Source organism: Muscardinus avellanarius (assembly GCF_963383645.1).
Source record: "Muscardinus avellanarius genome assembly, chromosome: 2".
NCBI classification, from domain to species: Eukaryota; Metazoa; Chordata; class Mammalia; order Rodentia; family Gliridae; genus Muscardinus; species Muscardinus avellanarius.
In genome coordinates this window covers 144,953,006-144,969,701 of record NC_137787.1, presented here as the reverse complement: position 1 = coordinate 144,969,701, position 16,696 = coordinate 144,953,006, and the positions used below count along the sequence as shown (strand labels likewise).

Sequence of the window (16,696 nt, the reverse complement as noted above, 5' to 3'; positions counted from 1 at the left end):
AAGTCAGATCCACTGGAGTCTTCTTTTTCTTTCTTTTATTGTGTTGCTATTAGAAACTGAGGACCAAGCGCGGCCTCCTTACATCTGGTAATAACAACAACAACAACAACAACAACAACAACAGCAATAACAATAGCTAATACCCATACAGCCTTTACCCTGTGCCAAGCACTATGCCAAGCACTTTATTACATTAACCCACTTAGTCCTCAGAGCAACACTCAACACTAGTAGACAGGTACCAGAAGACCTGGCCATACCACTCCTTGGTATCTTTCCAAAAGAACTGAAGTTAGAATACTACAGGGATACATGAATATCAATATTTATAGCGGCACAATTCTCGATAGCCAAATTATGGAACCAACTTAGGTGTCTATCAACAGATAAATGGATGACAAAAATGTGGCATATACACACAATGGAATTTTACTGAGCCATAAAGAAGAACAAAATTAAGCCATTGCAGGAAAATAAATGAAACTAAAGAATATTATGCCAAGTGAGATCAGAAAGTCAAGGATCATTTGTTTCTCTCATCTGCGGAAGCTAGAACAAAAATGGAAAGTAAAAGGGACTTCAGTCAAATAAAGACAGCAAACGGTAAAATAGTGGAAAGGGTTGAGGCAGAGAGATGGGAAGGGAAAAAATAAGAATTGAGAAAGGGAACAGTTCAATTAGGGTTATGTTAATACAAGAAGGTTTCACTACCACTCTCACTGATACATGTGGTGAGGAAGGAAGGAGAAGCTGAGGTGGGCATAGGGAGGGAATACACCAAGTGATGTGAGCACGTATGTTTGTATCACTGGGAATCTCATTGTGATGTAAAATTACATTGCACTGATACAAGTATAAAATTAAATAAAACAGCTAAATCATAAGTGCAAGTCAACAGCTGACCGCAGGTAGTGTGACTCCAAAGTCCAGGACTCAGCATCACGCTGCACTTTTCTGTATCATTTACCCATCCATGATCCCAGACCTCATCCCAGCTCAGAAGCCCAACTCTCCCCTCAGGCTGGAGTGAACTGGGCTTAGAACCAAGTCTCGCCACTCATCTGGCTCAGGCTTGCACCCAAAGCCCTGCCCGAGCCCATGTATCTACCTCAGGGCATGCTTCAGGAGACAGGCACCGGCTCTTGAGTGTCTGTCTTGATGACCTGGTATGAGCTTTTATTTATTTATTTATTTATTTATTTATTTATTTATTTATTATTTATTTATTTATTTTGGCAGTACTGGGGATTGAGCCCAGGGGCATTCTACCTCCGAGCTACACCCTCAGTCCTATTTTTATTCTTTATTTTGAAACAGGGTCTCACTGAGTTGCAAAGGGCCTCAGTAAGTCGCTGAGACTGTCCTCGAACCATGTTCCTCCGGGTTCAGCCCCCCCAAATGCTGGTATTACAAGCGTGTGCCACCACGCTCAGCTTGAGCTTCCATTTATTATTTAGGCTTGAATTTACTAAGCATCTACCACATGCAGTAGTAGGCTTTGGGCTAGGCTTTGGGCTCCAGGGCCCTTGGGGAACCCATCTTATCATCACAGATAAGCAAGTGAATGCACACAGAGGAGAAGCGGCACTGTGCCCAACACTGACCCAGGGACTCCCAAGGCAGAGAGCAGGCGTTTGAATCTCCCTGGGGGCATGGGATTTTAGGAAGGCTTTGCCAAGGAGGAGACAGGGCTGGGCCTTGAAAAGTTTATCCTGGTTTCTAACCTGGTGGCTGTGCCCTGCTTCTTTGCTGCTGGGCATCTCTGGATGTCCCCAGGTATCTGGAGTCCTTGCTGGTGCTCACTTTGCAGACACCGCATCCCGTCTGTCTGGACATATCATCCACGTGGCCACAGAGAGTAAAGAAATGGCATCTGACATCTTTGTTTTGTAACTGGTTAGTGGTAAAGGTGCAGCACTGCTGTTGTGGTGCCTGCTCCAGGCTGGGGGACAGCAGGTTCTAGGGGCCCCTGGACTATCCAACATGAAGCCTACATCAGACTGGGCTTGTGCCCCCGGCCCACAGTAATAGTGCCTGCTCATTTCAGTTGCCTGTGGAAGAATTACCTTCCCAGCATTCGTCTTCTGTTCCCCAGTGTCCTTGGGGGTTCTGGAGGTATACAAGGGACCCGATCTTATCAATTCTACACTCAGAAAATGAAAGTGAGACTCAGAGAATTGAAGAGACTGGTCACTTTGGATTAGTAAACAGAGTCATTCCTAGGCTAACAATGAGTCCCTCCCTTGCGATGCAAGGCGCCCTTCCTTTCATAATTTCAAACTCTTTCTCACTCCCAGAGATTATTTTTCAAGTGCTCCACCACTGAGCTACACTTCAGCCACCCCACCCCCTGCAGAGAGTCTATTTGACTTCACCAATTGAATAATGTAAAGCATTCTCCTGGAGATGAACCCACTTCAAATGAAAGAGAGTGAAAGCATAAAAGAAAGGGTGGAAGAAAAGGAAGAGGGAAGAAAGGGAGGGAAGAAAAAAGGGGGAAAGGGGAAGGAAGGAAGAAAAGAGGGAGGGAGACAAGGAGAAATGAATGTTGAAGGATTTACTATGTTCCAGGCTCTGGCCTAGGTGCTTTCTATATATTTATTTTCATGAACTTCACATTATATGTCTTATTATAAACAGGAAAAATGAAGCTCAGGAGGTTAAATGACCAAGAGTCACATAGTTATGCATATTAGAACTAAATTTGAAGCCACATCTGAGTCTCAGGTCCACGAACTTTCCAATACAGAGAGTTATTTAAAAGACATCCATGACTAACTTTCTGTCACCCAAGATAAACTGGCTAAACTCATACAGTTAGGCTACTTCCATTCTCCATTTTATTCCTGTTCTGTTCACCTTATCACTCCAATATTGGGTGCAGATGGCTTCAAACTTCTTGAGGAGAGAGGCAGCATGTGAATAAATCCAACTGTAAATACCTGCCTCTGCCGTCAAGGTCACCCTGGACGGGGGCGAAGAGCAGGTGTTACCCTCAGTCCGACAGAAGGGGAGGCTGAGGCTGAGTGACTTCTCCAGACCTCCCCGCGAGGCAAGCCCACCTCTCCTGCCAGGTCAAATTTTTGGGGGCGGGCAGCAGACACCAGGAACTCGCCTGTTTCTAATTTCTCTCCATTTCTTGGAGAGCATCATGTTTCTGGCACTTGCTTCAGTAAGCACTTCGAGAAGAGTCCAACTGGCACTTATTTAATTACCATAAACAGATGTATCGCTTTGGCTTCAATGAGGCAACTTCTTAATGTGCTCTTCAGCCCTCCTGCCTGCGGGGAGGCCTGGGCAGGGCGTGCACGCTGGCACAGTCTGGCCCCCTCCTCCTGCTACCACCCTGAGGGGGTGGCGTGACAAGCAAGCACCATGGGGTGCTGGGGATGACTGCATAGCGCCCAGGTCTCAGGCACGTTTCTAGGTGTCCTGGCCATTCTTTCCACACTAGTGTCTCCTGCAAGCCTTCTGCAGCCCTCGGTGACCTTTGCCCAATCACCACTGTCCTTGGGTGATTCCCTGCATGGTTCCTGGCTGAGTGTTTCCCTCTACCTTCTAAAGTGAGTATAGGTGCTGGCCCTCATCCCTCTGCATCCTCCCAGGAGCACAGTCTGCCAGACTCACTCCTCCCTGTGTCCCTAACAGTTGTGTACAAAAAAAAAACTTGTAGAGCTTTAGGGGAAGGGTTTACCAGAAATCAAGATAGAAGTTGAGTTATACTAGGTAGGAGGTAGTCATTAAAATTTCATTTCTTTCATTGTACAGAAAGAAAAAAATTAATACTAGAGCGTCTGGATGCTAATGAGAAAGGATGTTCAAAGGCCCGAGGTTCTTTCACAGAACAGGTGCTACACCAGAAGAGCCATGTTCTCCTAAAAAGTCTCTTCTCTTTTTGTATAAAAAGACTTCTTTCTTTTCTTCTTTTTCAGAGAAATGGCAGCCTATGGAATGACATCCCAATGCTTAGAGGAATTTGCATTTCTAATGTGGTAAACTCCTTCCAGTGCAATAAATGTGGGGAAATAGGAACTCTTACACACTGTTGGTGAGACTACAAATGGGTACAGCCACTATAGAGATCAGTGTGGTGATTTCTCAAAAAACTGGGAATGGATCTGCCATACAATACAGCTATACCACTCCTGGGTATCTTATTAGGGACTGAAATTAGAATATTATAGTGATACATGCATATCCATATTTAAAGCAGCACAATTCACAATAGCCAAAGTATGGGACAACCTATGCGCTACCAACAGATGAATGAATCCCAGAATGATGGGAGACAGACACAGTGGAATTCTACTCAGCAGTTAAGAAGAACACAATTATGTTAGTTTTCAGAAAAATGGGTGAACCCTAAAAACTTTGTTAATTGAGATTAGCCAGACACAGAAAGTGAAGGGGTGTACGTTTTCTCTCATATGTGGAAGCTAGGGAGTAATTGAGGTTCTTGAGGGACTTTAGACAATGAAAGAGAGGCCCCAGTGGAGCACTGGAGAGACTGGAGAGGTGATGGGGAGGGGGTTAATGAAGGCAGCACTTCATTGATGTTATGTACACACTTGAAATGATCCATGCCGATCTTAATATCACGTATGGGAAAGAGGAGGGAGGAGGGAGGGAGCCAGGGAGAAGCTCACCAAGCGCTGTGTGCATGGATGAGTCTATAATGCACCAATAAGAGTGTATAAAAATAAAAATTAAAAATATGGTTCTGGAGCATCAACTTTCTTTTCTATAGAATAATTTTGAGTGGGGCATTTAGGTAAAGTTGTGGCAAAGATTTCCCTGAAGTATTGCATGCAAGTCATTTTATTTTTATTTTTATTTTTTGTGGTACTGGGGATAGAACCCAGGGGCATTCTACCTCTGAGCTACACCCAGCCCTATTTTTTTATTCTTTATTTTGAAACAGGGTCTCACTGAGTTGCAGAGGACCTCACTAAGTACTAAGCCTGTCCTCAATCTGTGATTTTCCTGTCTCAGCCTCCCGAATGCTGGGATTACAAGTGTGCACTACCACGCCCGGCTAAGTTATAATTTTTATAGTGCTTGAACTGGGCCCTTTATAGAAGGTTTTAGACAATCTGCTCTAAAAGACAGGAGGACACAGAGGTTAAAGGCGTGAACTAAACTTCCACTCCAATGAGGGGTCTTTGGACAAGTAACTTACCTCTCTGTGCCTCAGTTTGTTCATAGATAAATTGGGGATACACTCGGGGCATGATTCTGAGGGTTGTTTTTTTTAATCAATGCAAGCAAATCGCTTAGCGCAGCGCTTCACATTTAGTAAGTGCTCAGTAAATGTTAGGTAATAAAAATCTATATATACACGGTGTTAATTTGGGGGACCCCCAAAGCCTGAGATCAGGAGATGGATTCAGTAGTTTATTTGGGATGTGATTCCAGCAAGTGGCAAAGGAGAACAGAAGCACTGCTGTGGACACAGGGGCTGGATCCCACAGGCAGCCCATAAAGGCACCAGAATACCACCAGGACACCAGCCAGGGCACGGATGCCTGAGTTCACCCACTCGAGGATGGGTGAGACAGGATCCCCGTTCAGTACTTGAAAGCGAAACATCATCTATTCAATTTTAGCCCTAAGGGCAAGCAAATTAGCTCAGTTGTTTGTTGTGGTAAGTGAAATCTCAGGGGTGACATGTCAAGAAGTGTTTGAAAGCACAGGATTCTCCTCCTCCTCCTCCTCCTCCTCCTCCTCCTCCTCCTCCTCCTCCTCCTCCTCCTTCTCCTTTAAAGCAAGCTTTCACAAGAAACTAGGCAACACTGCACCAGCTCTTTAACCTCTGTTTTGATATTCTATAGAACAGGCAATTGTCATAATATACTACTTCCTAGGGACAATTAAATGCAGCAGCATTTAACAGACTTCCTGAACATAGCATGCCTTCAATAAATGGTAGCTATTTGTGATAGTTATTGATGTTATTGTCATCTTTATGTGCATAAATGAGACAGTGGAAAACTACTGTCTGAGGGTTTCAAGATAGGATGTGTAGCTGACTCAGCCTAGGATAAGTTGTGATATACCCCTAACTTACAGAAAAGGAACCTGACATTCTGAGTGGCAGCTAGTGGACTTCTCAGCGCTTCTTGGTGAAGTCCGATGAGTTAGATCTGAAGAGCCACCAAATCTGGCAACAAAGCAAGCAGCTGTGTGGGCCTGCTGGCCAGCCTCTTCTAAGGTCTGCATTATTGACCTGCATTTGGTTCCATCTCTGCAGGGCCAAGTTGTCCCCCTTGTCCCTCTATGAACATGGTCGTCAGTGGTCCTTCTTTTCTGTGGGGGCTCCTCCTGCTTCCTGCTGGGGGTCAGGCCTGCCTCCCTCCCAGGCTGCCCTCATCTCAATGCCGTAGGCTGCTGGAGATGGCCCGGCAGCACACGGCTCCCTGCTCTTAACTGTGGGTTCCCGATTAAAAATACATTAAAGAACCATGAAATTATTAAGAGATTCAGCATCTCGCAAGTATAGCTGACATTTCCAATTAGACCACAATTTTGAGTTATCCACAAAGACCCCATTCTACAGCTAACAGTATCAGGCTTTTTTTCTGATCTGTTTCCTGATGGTGTTTTCTTTCACCCTGAGGCCCTGGTCAAGATGAAAATGCAGCCCTTGGTAGCAGAACTTGACCCGGCCTGCCATTTGGCAGCCTGGGTTATGGCTGCCTGGCTTTCATGACTTCCCAAGCATCCTCATCCTGGCCCTCTGTTGCACACCTACACCAGCATGAGGGACACAAGGAGCATTTGTCTTTCTAGTGCCCCATGCCACTCAGCTGGTTTACACCTTGGCAATATCTCAAGGACATGCTCCTTCCGGAAAGATGCCCAACACTGCCTTGGGGATGTATTATAGAGGCAGTGTCCTTACCCAAACCACCCACCCTCAGAGGGTGTGGTTACAGGCAGAGCAGTGGCTGAATGCATGGCCTCCGAGGTGCACCTGGTCCTCCTGCAGCTGTCAGCTATGGCCCTGGAGAGCCTCATCTGGTAGGCCCAGACTTTGAACTAGAGCATCACTCTGGCTTTCTCAGTTTAAATATGCTATGCTTCAAATCTTGGTTCCTTGACAGGTAGGTTACTGGTGCCTTTACTGCTGTACCCACCCACTCATCCCTAGCATCTAATTTAAGATTAGTGACTCATCCCAGCTAGGCAGGGTCATACCTTGTGCTTCAGGTAATATGTCTGAGGAACTCCACTTAATATCAACAATAATATAGCTGCCATCATTGGAGTGATTATGATGTGTCAGGCCCTGAGCATTTGATGTTTATCATGTTATTTATCCTCCACAACAATCCTTTTAAAAGTAAGAATATGCAGCTCAGGGAGGTTAAGGTTATTGCTCAAACCCAAAGGTTCCTAACACATAGAAATGATAAAGATTCAAGGAGATGAAAAAGCTAATTACCTTGATTTAATCATAGCACATGGTGTGTATGGATTGAATTCTTATACCATCACCCATAAATATGTACAAATATCATGTGTCAGTTAAATATAGAAAACATTAAAAATATATTACTCAGGGAAAGAAGCATTGGATTCCAACCCAGATCTGTGTTACTCCAAAACCCAGATTCAGCCAAAGCGTTTTATTTTTTCCCCAGCCCTGTTCGATTCCCTCCCTCGCTTTTTCTGTGAGACTGGAAGAGTCAATCACAGGCTTGGGGGGGATCTTATTCATCTCCATTCATTCTTCCACTGTGCCAGGGACCACCCATTGGGCTTTGCACCCTGTGATCTTACACTGCTCTGCTCTTCAGAGCTCACTCAGTGGCCCCACAGGGAGCATGGCAGAATGGCCACCACTGTTTGAGCAGCAGTTAGGAGCATGTTTGGGGGTGGGGAACTCAGATTGCGTGCAGAGGACCCAGGCCAAGGCTCTCTCAGTACTTTTGAATTCTCTATTAACATTCTCTCTTCTTCTCTTCTCTTCTCTTCTCTTCTCTTCTCTTCTCTTCTCTTCTCTTCTCTTTCCTTCCCTCCTCTCTCTCTCTCTCTCTCTCTCTCTCTCTCTCTCTCTCTCTCTCTCTCTCTCCCTCGATTCCAGGGTATTCTCTCTATCTTGATTCCTTGATTCCAGGCTGAACGCCATCCCCCTCCTCATCCAGGTCCTACGTATGGAGAGACTACTTCATCAAGGTGTGATGAACTAGAGGGTGGACAATGTACCATCTCCCTGGGAGTATGTGGGTTTTGCCTCATGTCTCTGCCCATCTTTGTGCATCTCTGAGTAATACCACTGAACCTGCAGATAGGCACAGACGCTTGGAATCAAGACCCTTGCCTTGCCCCTCACAGAGCCACCTACCACGTGCTTATTCCAGCTACTGCTAATGAAAAGATGCCATGCGTGATCCCAAGAAGCAAGTTTTCAGGATGGGTAGAGAAGGACTGATTTATCTGCCGGATCCTGGTTCTGTGAATGACAGGGCACCCAGAGTGTTCAGTCCCTGTCCTACTGCAGGCAAGCGTGTCCTCCCAAGACCCGGCCTCCCTCCCATTGGACTTCTGGACTCAGAACTCAACGGGGTTCAGCACTTTCTTTGAAGCTACACATTAAGAATAAGTCTGACTTCTGCATAGGGAAGAATTTATTTTAGTACAAATTCCCTTCGAGGCTAAAGGCAATTCACAAATAAATACCAGAAAGAAATAGCAAGTACTGCCTGGCAGAGAGGGAGCGAAGGCTGAGGAAGACAGCCAGGTGGGGAGGAGGAAGTGGAAGCCAGCTTCCCAGGCCGCTGTCTTCCTGATGACCATGTACACAGTTGCTGCTGCTGTTTACCGACTCCCCTCCATGGCCGACATTTGGCTGCTAGAGAAGGGAAGTATGATTTCTCTTCTTTATGGAGGAAGAAATGGAGCCTCTAAGAGGTGAAGTCATTAGTTTAACAGCACACATTGGTAAGTGGCGCAGCTGGGATTTGGACTCACACCCATCTCCCCCAAAACTCAAGATTTTTTCCTAACACTCTGGTCTTCCCCCCATACTGATGTTATGGATATATAAAGTAAGCAAAGGCGGGCATGGTGGTATGACTGTAATCCAACTACTTGAAAGTTTGAGGACAGCCTTAGCAATGCAGCGAGATTCTCGGCAGCCTAGTGGGACTTATTGCAAAACAAAATATATAAAGGACTAGGGGCGTAGTTCAGAAGTAGAGTACCCCTGGGTTCAATCCCCAGTATCAGAAAGAAAGGAGGAAAGGAAGGAAGGAAGGGAGGGAGAAAGGAAGGAAGAGACAAAAAAAGAAGGGGAGGCAGAGAAGACAAAATATAAAGCCCTACTCTTTTACTGTATATCTCATTAGCATTTGATTTTTTCTTTCTTTCTTTATTATTTATTTTGCAATACTGGAATGAACCCAGGGGCATTCCACCTCCAAGCTATATCCTTTTATTTGAAACAAGTTCTCACTAAGTTGCAGAGGGCCTCACTAAGTAGCAGAGGCTGGCTGTGAACCTGCGATCCTCCTGTCTCAGTCCCCCAAGTACTGGGATTACAAGCATAGGCCACCATGCCCGGTGAGCATATGATTTTAAAATATAATATGAGCCAGGCGTGGTGGCTCATGCTTGTAATCCCAGCATTTGGGAGGCTGAGACAGGAGGATCTCAGTTCGCGGACACCCTCAGCTACTTAGTGAGGCCCTTTGCAACTCAGTGAGACCTGTTTTTAAAATAAAGAATAAAAAGTAGGGCTGGGGGTGTAACTCGGAGGTAGCATGCCCCTGGGTTTCATCTCCAGTACCGCAAAAATATGTATAATATGCACATATATTAATTGTATTGTGTTTTAAGAATTTGAAAAAGTTTATGGAGAGAGGGAGGAATAAAGAAGGATGCAGATGTAAAGGCTAGGAGGTGTGGGTTTAGTGAAGGGGGAGTGGCAGGGTGTATGGTGCAGCCCGTGAGGTCATGCTGCTGGCCCAGACTGGGTAAGGGGGTACACCAAGGGGTCCTGGCAAGTTTCTGCTCCCATAGTATGTCCCTGGGCACAAGACATGTATCTTAGGATCATCTGAAGGTGGGTTGGGGCAGTTACAGGTCTGGTATTAGGAGACCTAATGTCTGATCTCAATTCTGTCTGTACATAGACTGACTTTGCAAAAGTCGTGTAGGGGGCTGAATGGTGGTCCTCAAAGATATGTCTATAACCTAATGCCCAGAACCTGTGAATATGACCTTATAGAGCAAAAGAGTGAATATTATACTATGTTGCCAAAGGTGAGGATAAATTAAGGCCATTGAGAGGAGAAGCTTGCCCTGGATCATCCAGGTGGGTCCAAATTGCAACATGTCTTGAAAAGATAAGCAAGCAGAGGGACCACACAGAGAAGGAGGGGGTATGACCATGGAGGCAGAGACCGGGGGAAGCAGCCACAAACCAAGAAATGTGTGGGGGCATCAGATGTCATCAGGGGCAAAGAAAAAGTCTTCTCTAGAGATCTCTGAGAGAGCTCCACCTGCCAACACCTGACTTCAGAATTCTGACCTCTAGAACAGAGAAGTGCATTTCTGTGCTTTAAGCTGACTGGTTTATTGTAATTCATTATAGCAACCACAGGAAACAATTACAAACTGGTTCTCCTCTCTGGCCTCAGTTTTCTTGGCTATAAAATATGGTCTGACATTCCAGCTTTGACATTCTCTCCCTTATTCCCTGGGCCATAGACCTTATGAATGGGTGGGTCTCCATTCTCCAGGCTGACCCCTTCCCAGAGACATTCCACATCTAAACAGGGCATAGCTCCCCTTTGGGGAACAGAGCTGGTTGACTCCAGATGACTTTTTAAGGGTGAAATACCTTCACAGATGGTTACTTTTTTCCCCTCTTATTGTTAGTTGCTAGAAAAATATTCTCTCTTACCCCGGAGAAGCCATCCAAGTAATTCTGACCTCTCTGTGGATTTCAAAGGAAGCCTTCTGCATCCGTTTTCTAATTTCCCCTAACAGTCCCTGCAGGTGGAGGTCATAGCCAAGGGTAGGCCACAGAATTTGCTTAGGGGCTGCTGGATAAATGCAGTACAGAGGCGATCGGCTCACCTCCGCAGGCTGCCAGCTCCAGCCTTCTCTGCAACTCAATCACCAGCACACAGCTAACCAAATTACTGCTCGGGGCTCTGGGCCTCCCCTTATGTGACTTGGGAGCCTCATTTGCAATCACCATTAACCAGAAAAGCTGTGTGACTGCTCTGTGCCCATGGAGTGGAGTGTTGTATAATACCCACAGAAAGCAAGGGCTGGAAGAGGCTGTGGAGCCTGGAGGATAAAGCTCACAGAGTGCAGGCCACCAGCCTGGACCCCTCCCTCACCATCTCCCCAGACCCTCTCAGAAGCTGATAGTGAAACAGCTCTAGACTGACTAGAGAGAGAGGAGACAGCGAGACGTCAAAGGACTGGGAATTGAACACTTAGAGGTGGCCGGGTGAGTAAGAGCTGGGTAACCCACATACCAGCTCCTAGTGCTGCCAGAGTCTTTAACTGCTTTAAGGCAGGGATTCACTCTGAATGCTCCATGGCTGTCTCTACACCTCTGAAACAACACTCCGATCTTCTGCTCTGGCCTCACCTGCTGTGCTGTGTCAGGAAGAGCTAGCAAAGCCCCCACAGCTCAGGACTTCCAGAGTGCCCTGTAGTAAAGGGGAGACGAGGTGTGGCTTTGCTACAAATTCTTCCTGTGTCACTCCTCTGAGGATCCCCGCCTCCTCCTCCTCCTCTCTCCCTCTTGCTACTCCTCCTGCTCTTCCTCCTGCCTCTCTTCTCTTCTTCCTCATTCTTATTCTCCTCCCCTCCTCCCCTCCTCCTCCTCCTCCTCCTCCTCCTCCTCCTCCTCCTCCTCCTCCTTCTCCTCCTTCTCTTCCCAGCTCCCACATCTTCACCATCACTCAACACATATTCATATGCACAAGCTGGTCTTAGAATGAAAGGTACACGGATGTGGAAGGGGATAGTGCTGAAATGTCCCAGTTTTAGATTTCATATCTTCTAGGCATTTACATCAAAGTCACCCCTGTCCTATATGCTCCTCCCATACACTGTGTGTGTGTGTGTTTGTGAGTGTGTGTGTTTCTGTCTGCAAACCCAAGGTTAATGGGCTCAAGCCCGGCTATAGCCAGGTCCTTACAGTAAAGCTTCAGGGACCTGGCTGGAGGTGGGAATCACCTCCCTCCCCTGGGAGATGAGGAGGGAGACTCATGCTACCGGGTCAGCTTGCAAAGCAGGGCCCTGGCGTCTCAGGGACAGCGCTGGCACCAAGTAGAGATATCAGTTAGGGGCCTGTTGGGAAGTTTGCCAGGAAGCACATTGCTAGTCTTTTCCCAGCTCACAGCCTGTGGTTAAGAGGAGGAAATCACACAGCCGCCTCTGCTTGCGAAGTCACACACTGTCCACTTGGGAAGTGCTGAAGACTGACCCCAGAGGGGCCCAAGCAGGCACTGCAGACCCTTCCCTGGAGAGACCTAGCAGCGGGGACTGGCCATCCCACCCCCTCAAAGGGCAGGTCTGCAGCTGGGGCAGACGACAGGGTTGAGTGGGGCAGCTGGGGCCAATGGAGAGAAGCCAGGCGAATGGTTCTTGATTTGGAAGTAGGCAAAGGACAGGAGGGAGGCAGGCATGCTGAATCAGGACCAAGCACCTCCAGGCACACCAGCCTGCAGCCTGCTGGCCCCACTGTAATAAACAACTGTGGGGAGTGGAGAGGCAGAGGGCAGGGGCCAAGGAGGCTGGCTCCTTGGGGCCACTTTGCATGGGGTGTGGAGGAAAGTGGGAAGGGTATCATGGGAACCCTGATTTGTGCAAGGAGGTATCCCCATAGGAAGAGACAGACATAGCACCTGGCAATTATAGCTGAGGTCTCTTGTGCTCAAGGCCAGCTACTCTATAAAGGATCCTTTTAATTAGGGTGGGCTTAAGGGTGTAGTGGCTTTAACCAGAGTATCTGCATGCCCAGGAAGTCTCTGTTTCCATTTAGAAGGAAAGGCACCAGGCTTGAAGGAATCCCAGGCTACTAGCTAATCACCATAATAAGGCTGAGAATGAAGGTGACCTATAGAAACATGATAAATACACAATTTTCTCTGCTCAGTAAGTGAATTTTTATCTTAACTCAGCCTTGCCTCCAGTCTCCCAATGCTGTTTGAATTCTCAGAAAAGTCCAGAAAGATAAAATGTAAAAATGCTTCCACAGAGAAAAACACAGGCTTCCCAGCCCTCATCATAGCTGCATGCCATCCAGAAAATTGAAAGCAAGGTTGCAGTCTCTCTGTCCTTGGCTACCATTTCATGTCTCAGCCTGTCATACCAAGTACGGGGGAAGCACCACAGATCAATAGCTATTCTGGGTTAATGTCACTGCCCCTTTTTTTTTCTTTCTTTTTTTCTTTCTGTTTTTTTTTTAAAGATTTTTCTTTTTCTTATATAAATCACAGCTTATTATATCGAAGGCATATTTCTGTGGTCTTTTATGGAAATTAATGTTTAGAAAGAGATCTCTTTTTTGAGTTTTTATACACTTTTAATTCAAGTGGTGGACCATGATGCTTCCAGAGGGTTGTTCGCTTAGAAACATTGTGAATGGCTATTGGCTCTTGGGTGTGAGGAGTGGGTGAACTTTCCGGCTGGGCCACCTAGCCCTTGGGTGAGCAGGAGATGCTTGCAGAGACCCCCACAGGGGCAGCCTTGGCTGCCAGGGAGCAGCCCTCTGACCTTGTGGACTGTGTCCCATGCCCTGATAGCATTCCTATCTATGATTTGCTTACCTGTGGCAAGGCTCCTATGAGCAAAATTCTCTCGTGTTATTTTTTTTTAAATGGAAAATGGAAAGCTAAATAAGACTGTATGTGAAAAAGCGAGCCAAGGAAAATAGCCTTTCAAAGCATATTTTCCTGTTCCCACTCCTATGATTTCTACACTGCCTAAAGGCTTTAAGTGACAACTTTTGAAATTCCTACAAATTATATGCAAACACATACATGTTTTTCAGAGGAGAGTGTTACAAAGCACATTCACCCCTGGAATTTCCTAGCAGCCCTACAAGGCCGGAGGTGGCCTGGATGGACCTTCCCGTGTCTTTTTGAAGGCTAGGAAGGCAAGTGTGAGAGCGGTGGAGTCGGTCAAGGTCACAGGGCTGGGCAGCGCTAACTCAAGGCTTCCAGCCCTGACTAAACCCCTGGGTTGGGGCAGCAGGACTACTTGTCAATCCAAGCAGACATCACTGAAAAACACACACAGGTGGCATCCCCTCACCCACACCAAGACCTTAGCACCCTTCTCTTCCCCGTCTTCCGCTACCGCCAATGAACCGTACAAATTCAAACTTCAGAAAGGCTATGTCTTGTAAACAAATTTCGAAGGTATTAAAATTCAAAACAGGAGTAAACAAAATTTCTTGCCACAGGGAACTAATGTAAAGTGACAAAATAATGGGAGTTGGAATGCAGTCTCCAAAGTGGCCGTAAAATGGATTCAGAATCATATTTTAATATGTATACTACACACTTGCTTTGTCAGGGATGACTGGTAGAGAATTCTCATTTATAAAAAAAAAAAAAACTCAACCATAAAGGAAAAAGAAAATAGTGGGATGAGAGGAGAGAGAGAGTGAGGTGGAGAGGGAGCGCGCCACGCGGGGAGGGAGGGCCGCGTGGGCAGGTGGTGTTAGTCACAGCGCAGCTCTGGTAACACAGGGAGTCGGTGCTCCAGTCAGGTGGACGGTAGGTAGCAGTCCATGCCTCCTCCACCCGGGACTGGCCTTGGCGTATGGCCCCTTGAGTTAGCTCCAGATTGCTGTTAGGGACTTCCAAGAACTGGGTAGACTGGGGAACATCGGCACGGCCTGCAGAGATGCAGCCGAGGACGGGCTGCTGGCTGAGAGTTTAGTAAGTGTTGAGCAGCCCCCTGCACTGCCCACCAGAAGTGGTCAGAAGGACAGAGCTACCCTCGGGAGGCTGCAAACACGGCCCCTTGCCTTGTCCCTCAGTACTCTGGTACAGTGAGGAGGACCACCCGGGAGCAGCTCCCCAGGAGTCCCACGGTCTATTTTAGGATGGAGCCACACTGACTCAGAGTTTGAGTGTGATGAGTTCAGCAGTGCCCTACTGCCACTGTCTCCGCTCTTCCCAGCACCCCAGCCCAGGGCTCTTCATTCATTTCCCCATCAATCTTGACTGTGATGTGTAGCAGTCGTTCAGGACTCCGTGTTTTGGCGGTTCTCTTAAAGGGCACAAATGCAGAGGCAGCGGCGCCAGTCCAGCAGCAAGCCAGCCAGGCAAGCCAGCATGCTGCCGGCTGCCTGCAGCCGCTGCTCCAGCAGGTTTCATCGGGTTTCATTATTAAACAATTGAAGCAAAGCCCTCCTCCACCTCCTCCGCCTCCTGTCTTCAGTGGAAGGCTTACATCTAGCTGGCAGGAAGGAAATAAGCTAAACTCCTCCCCACACCAGACGCATGCACGGTATACAGTCTGAGAATGAGGGCAACACTTTGCAGAATAAGCCGCCTGACCAGCTCCCAGGTCCTAATTCAGGGTTACTCAGCCCTGGGGCTGCTTCTGTGGTAGCCAGAAGGGGCTTCCAAAATCCCTCTACTTACCCACCTTTCTCAACACTTGGGACAGACAGCTATTTGGGTAACTTTTCAAATCCTATTGTTGGAGCACTTGACCACAAATATTCGGAAGAGAGGTGGGGGACACCCCCCAACACATGTACACACACACACACACACACACACACACACACCTTCATCTCTGCCCTCCACCTCACTCCTGTTGCCAGCGTGGGGAAAGCATCAAAATCACTCCAGTGTTCCCGGTCCCCAGGGAAGCACCACACTGTCACTAGGAGCACCGAGCCACCTAGAGAGCCACAATGAGCCAGGCATCTCCGGCAGCCACACCGTCCGAGCACCAGGGAAAGGAGGTTTGCAAGGAGCCCCCATGTACACGCTGGAAGGTCACTGACACCTCTTGGGAAAGGACCAGAGCCCTAGCAGGATGGGTGGAAAGTGACGAGAGACAGCGACTCACCTTTAGATTGTGCGTGGGGTTGACGACGCAGACAAGTTGCCCGGCAGCAGAGAAAACCCGTTTAGCCTTGTAGTGCTGAAAGCGGAGGTGAATGAGATCTAACACAGCCCCAAAGCACTGGGTAAAGAAAAGCATCACAACTTTTGGGGGGGCGGTTGTTGGCACAGAAAGCAGCAGAGGAAGCGGTATGTCCCTGGGCTCTGGAAGGAGCACAGCCTCAGCCTCGGAGACACTCCGCTCCAGCCGGCTTAGCGCGCGCTCATAGTCATCATCAAAATAAGACGGTTAGAATCTTGCTGCAGTGAGGCAGCCAATCAAAAGGACAGAAATGTTATCCTTGAGGTGCAGAGACAGCCAATAACAAATACCTCCCTTACTGAAACTCCCTGATGAATTGAGCCTGGCGGAGAATGTATTATTGAACATTACCATAGATCAGCACATTGCATCTATCTTGTGATTACAGCCACCCATACATAATGCTGGGGAGATAGGCTGACAAAATTGATTGCTTAATGTGTCTCCACTTATTAATTGACTTAATTTAACATGAGACCCTTTCTTAATGCCCTGGAAAAAAAAAAAACATAAAGCGTTTAAACCACCAAATAGTAAAACACCCTATTCCAAA

General features: G+C 47.2%; 1 protein-coding gene across 1 annotated transcript in view; it reads right to left on the bottom strand.

The window, feature by feature from the left end:
* The window catches only part of SIAH3 (siah E3 ubiquitin protein ligase family member 3), a gene marked incomplete at its 3' end in the record, with an annotated part of 77,872 nt that extends 61,596 nt beyond the window's left edge, over positions 1-16,276 (bottom strand). Inside the window, exon 1 of the mRNA XM_080689670.1 lies at positions 16,066-16,276. Coding sequence (XP_080545796.1) covers positions 16,066-16,200 — 135 coding nt within the window. The 5' untranslated portion in view covers positions 16,201-16,276. The remainder of the gene's footprint in view (positions 1-16,065) is intronic.
* Positions 16,277-16,696: the final 420 nt, after the last annotated feature.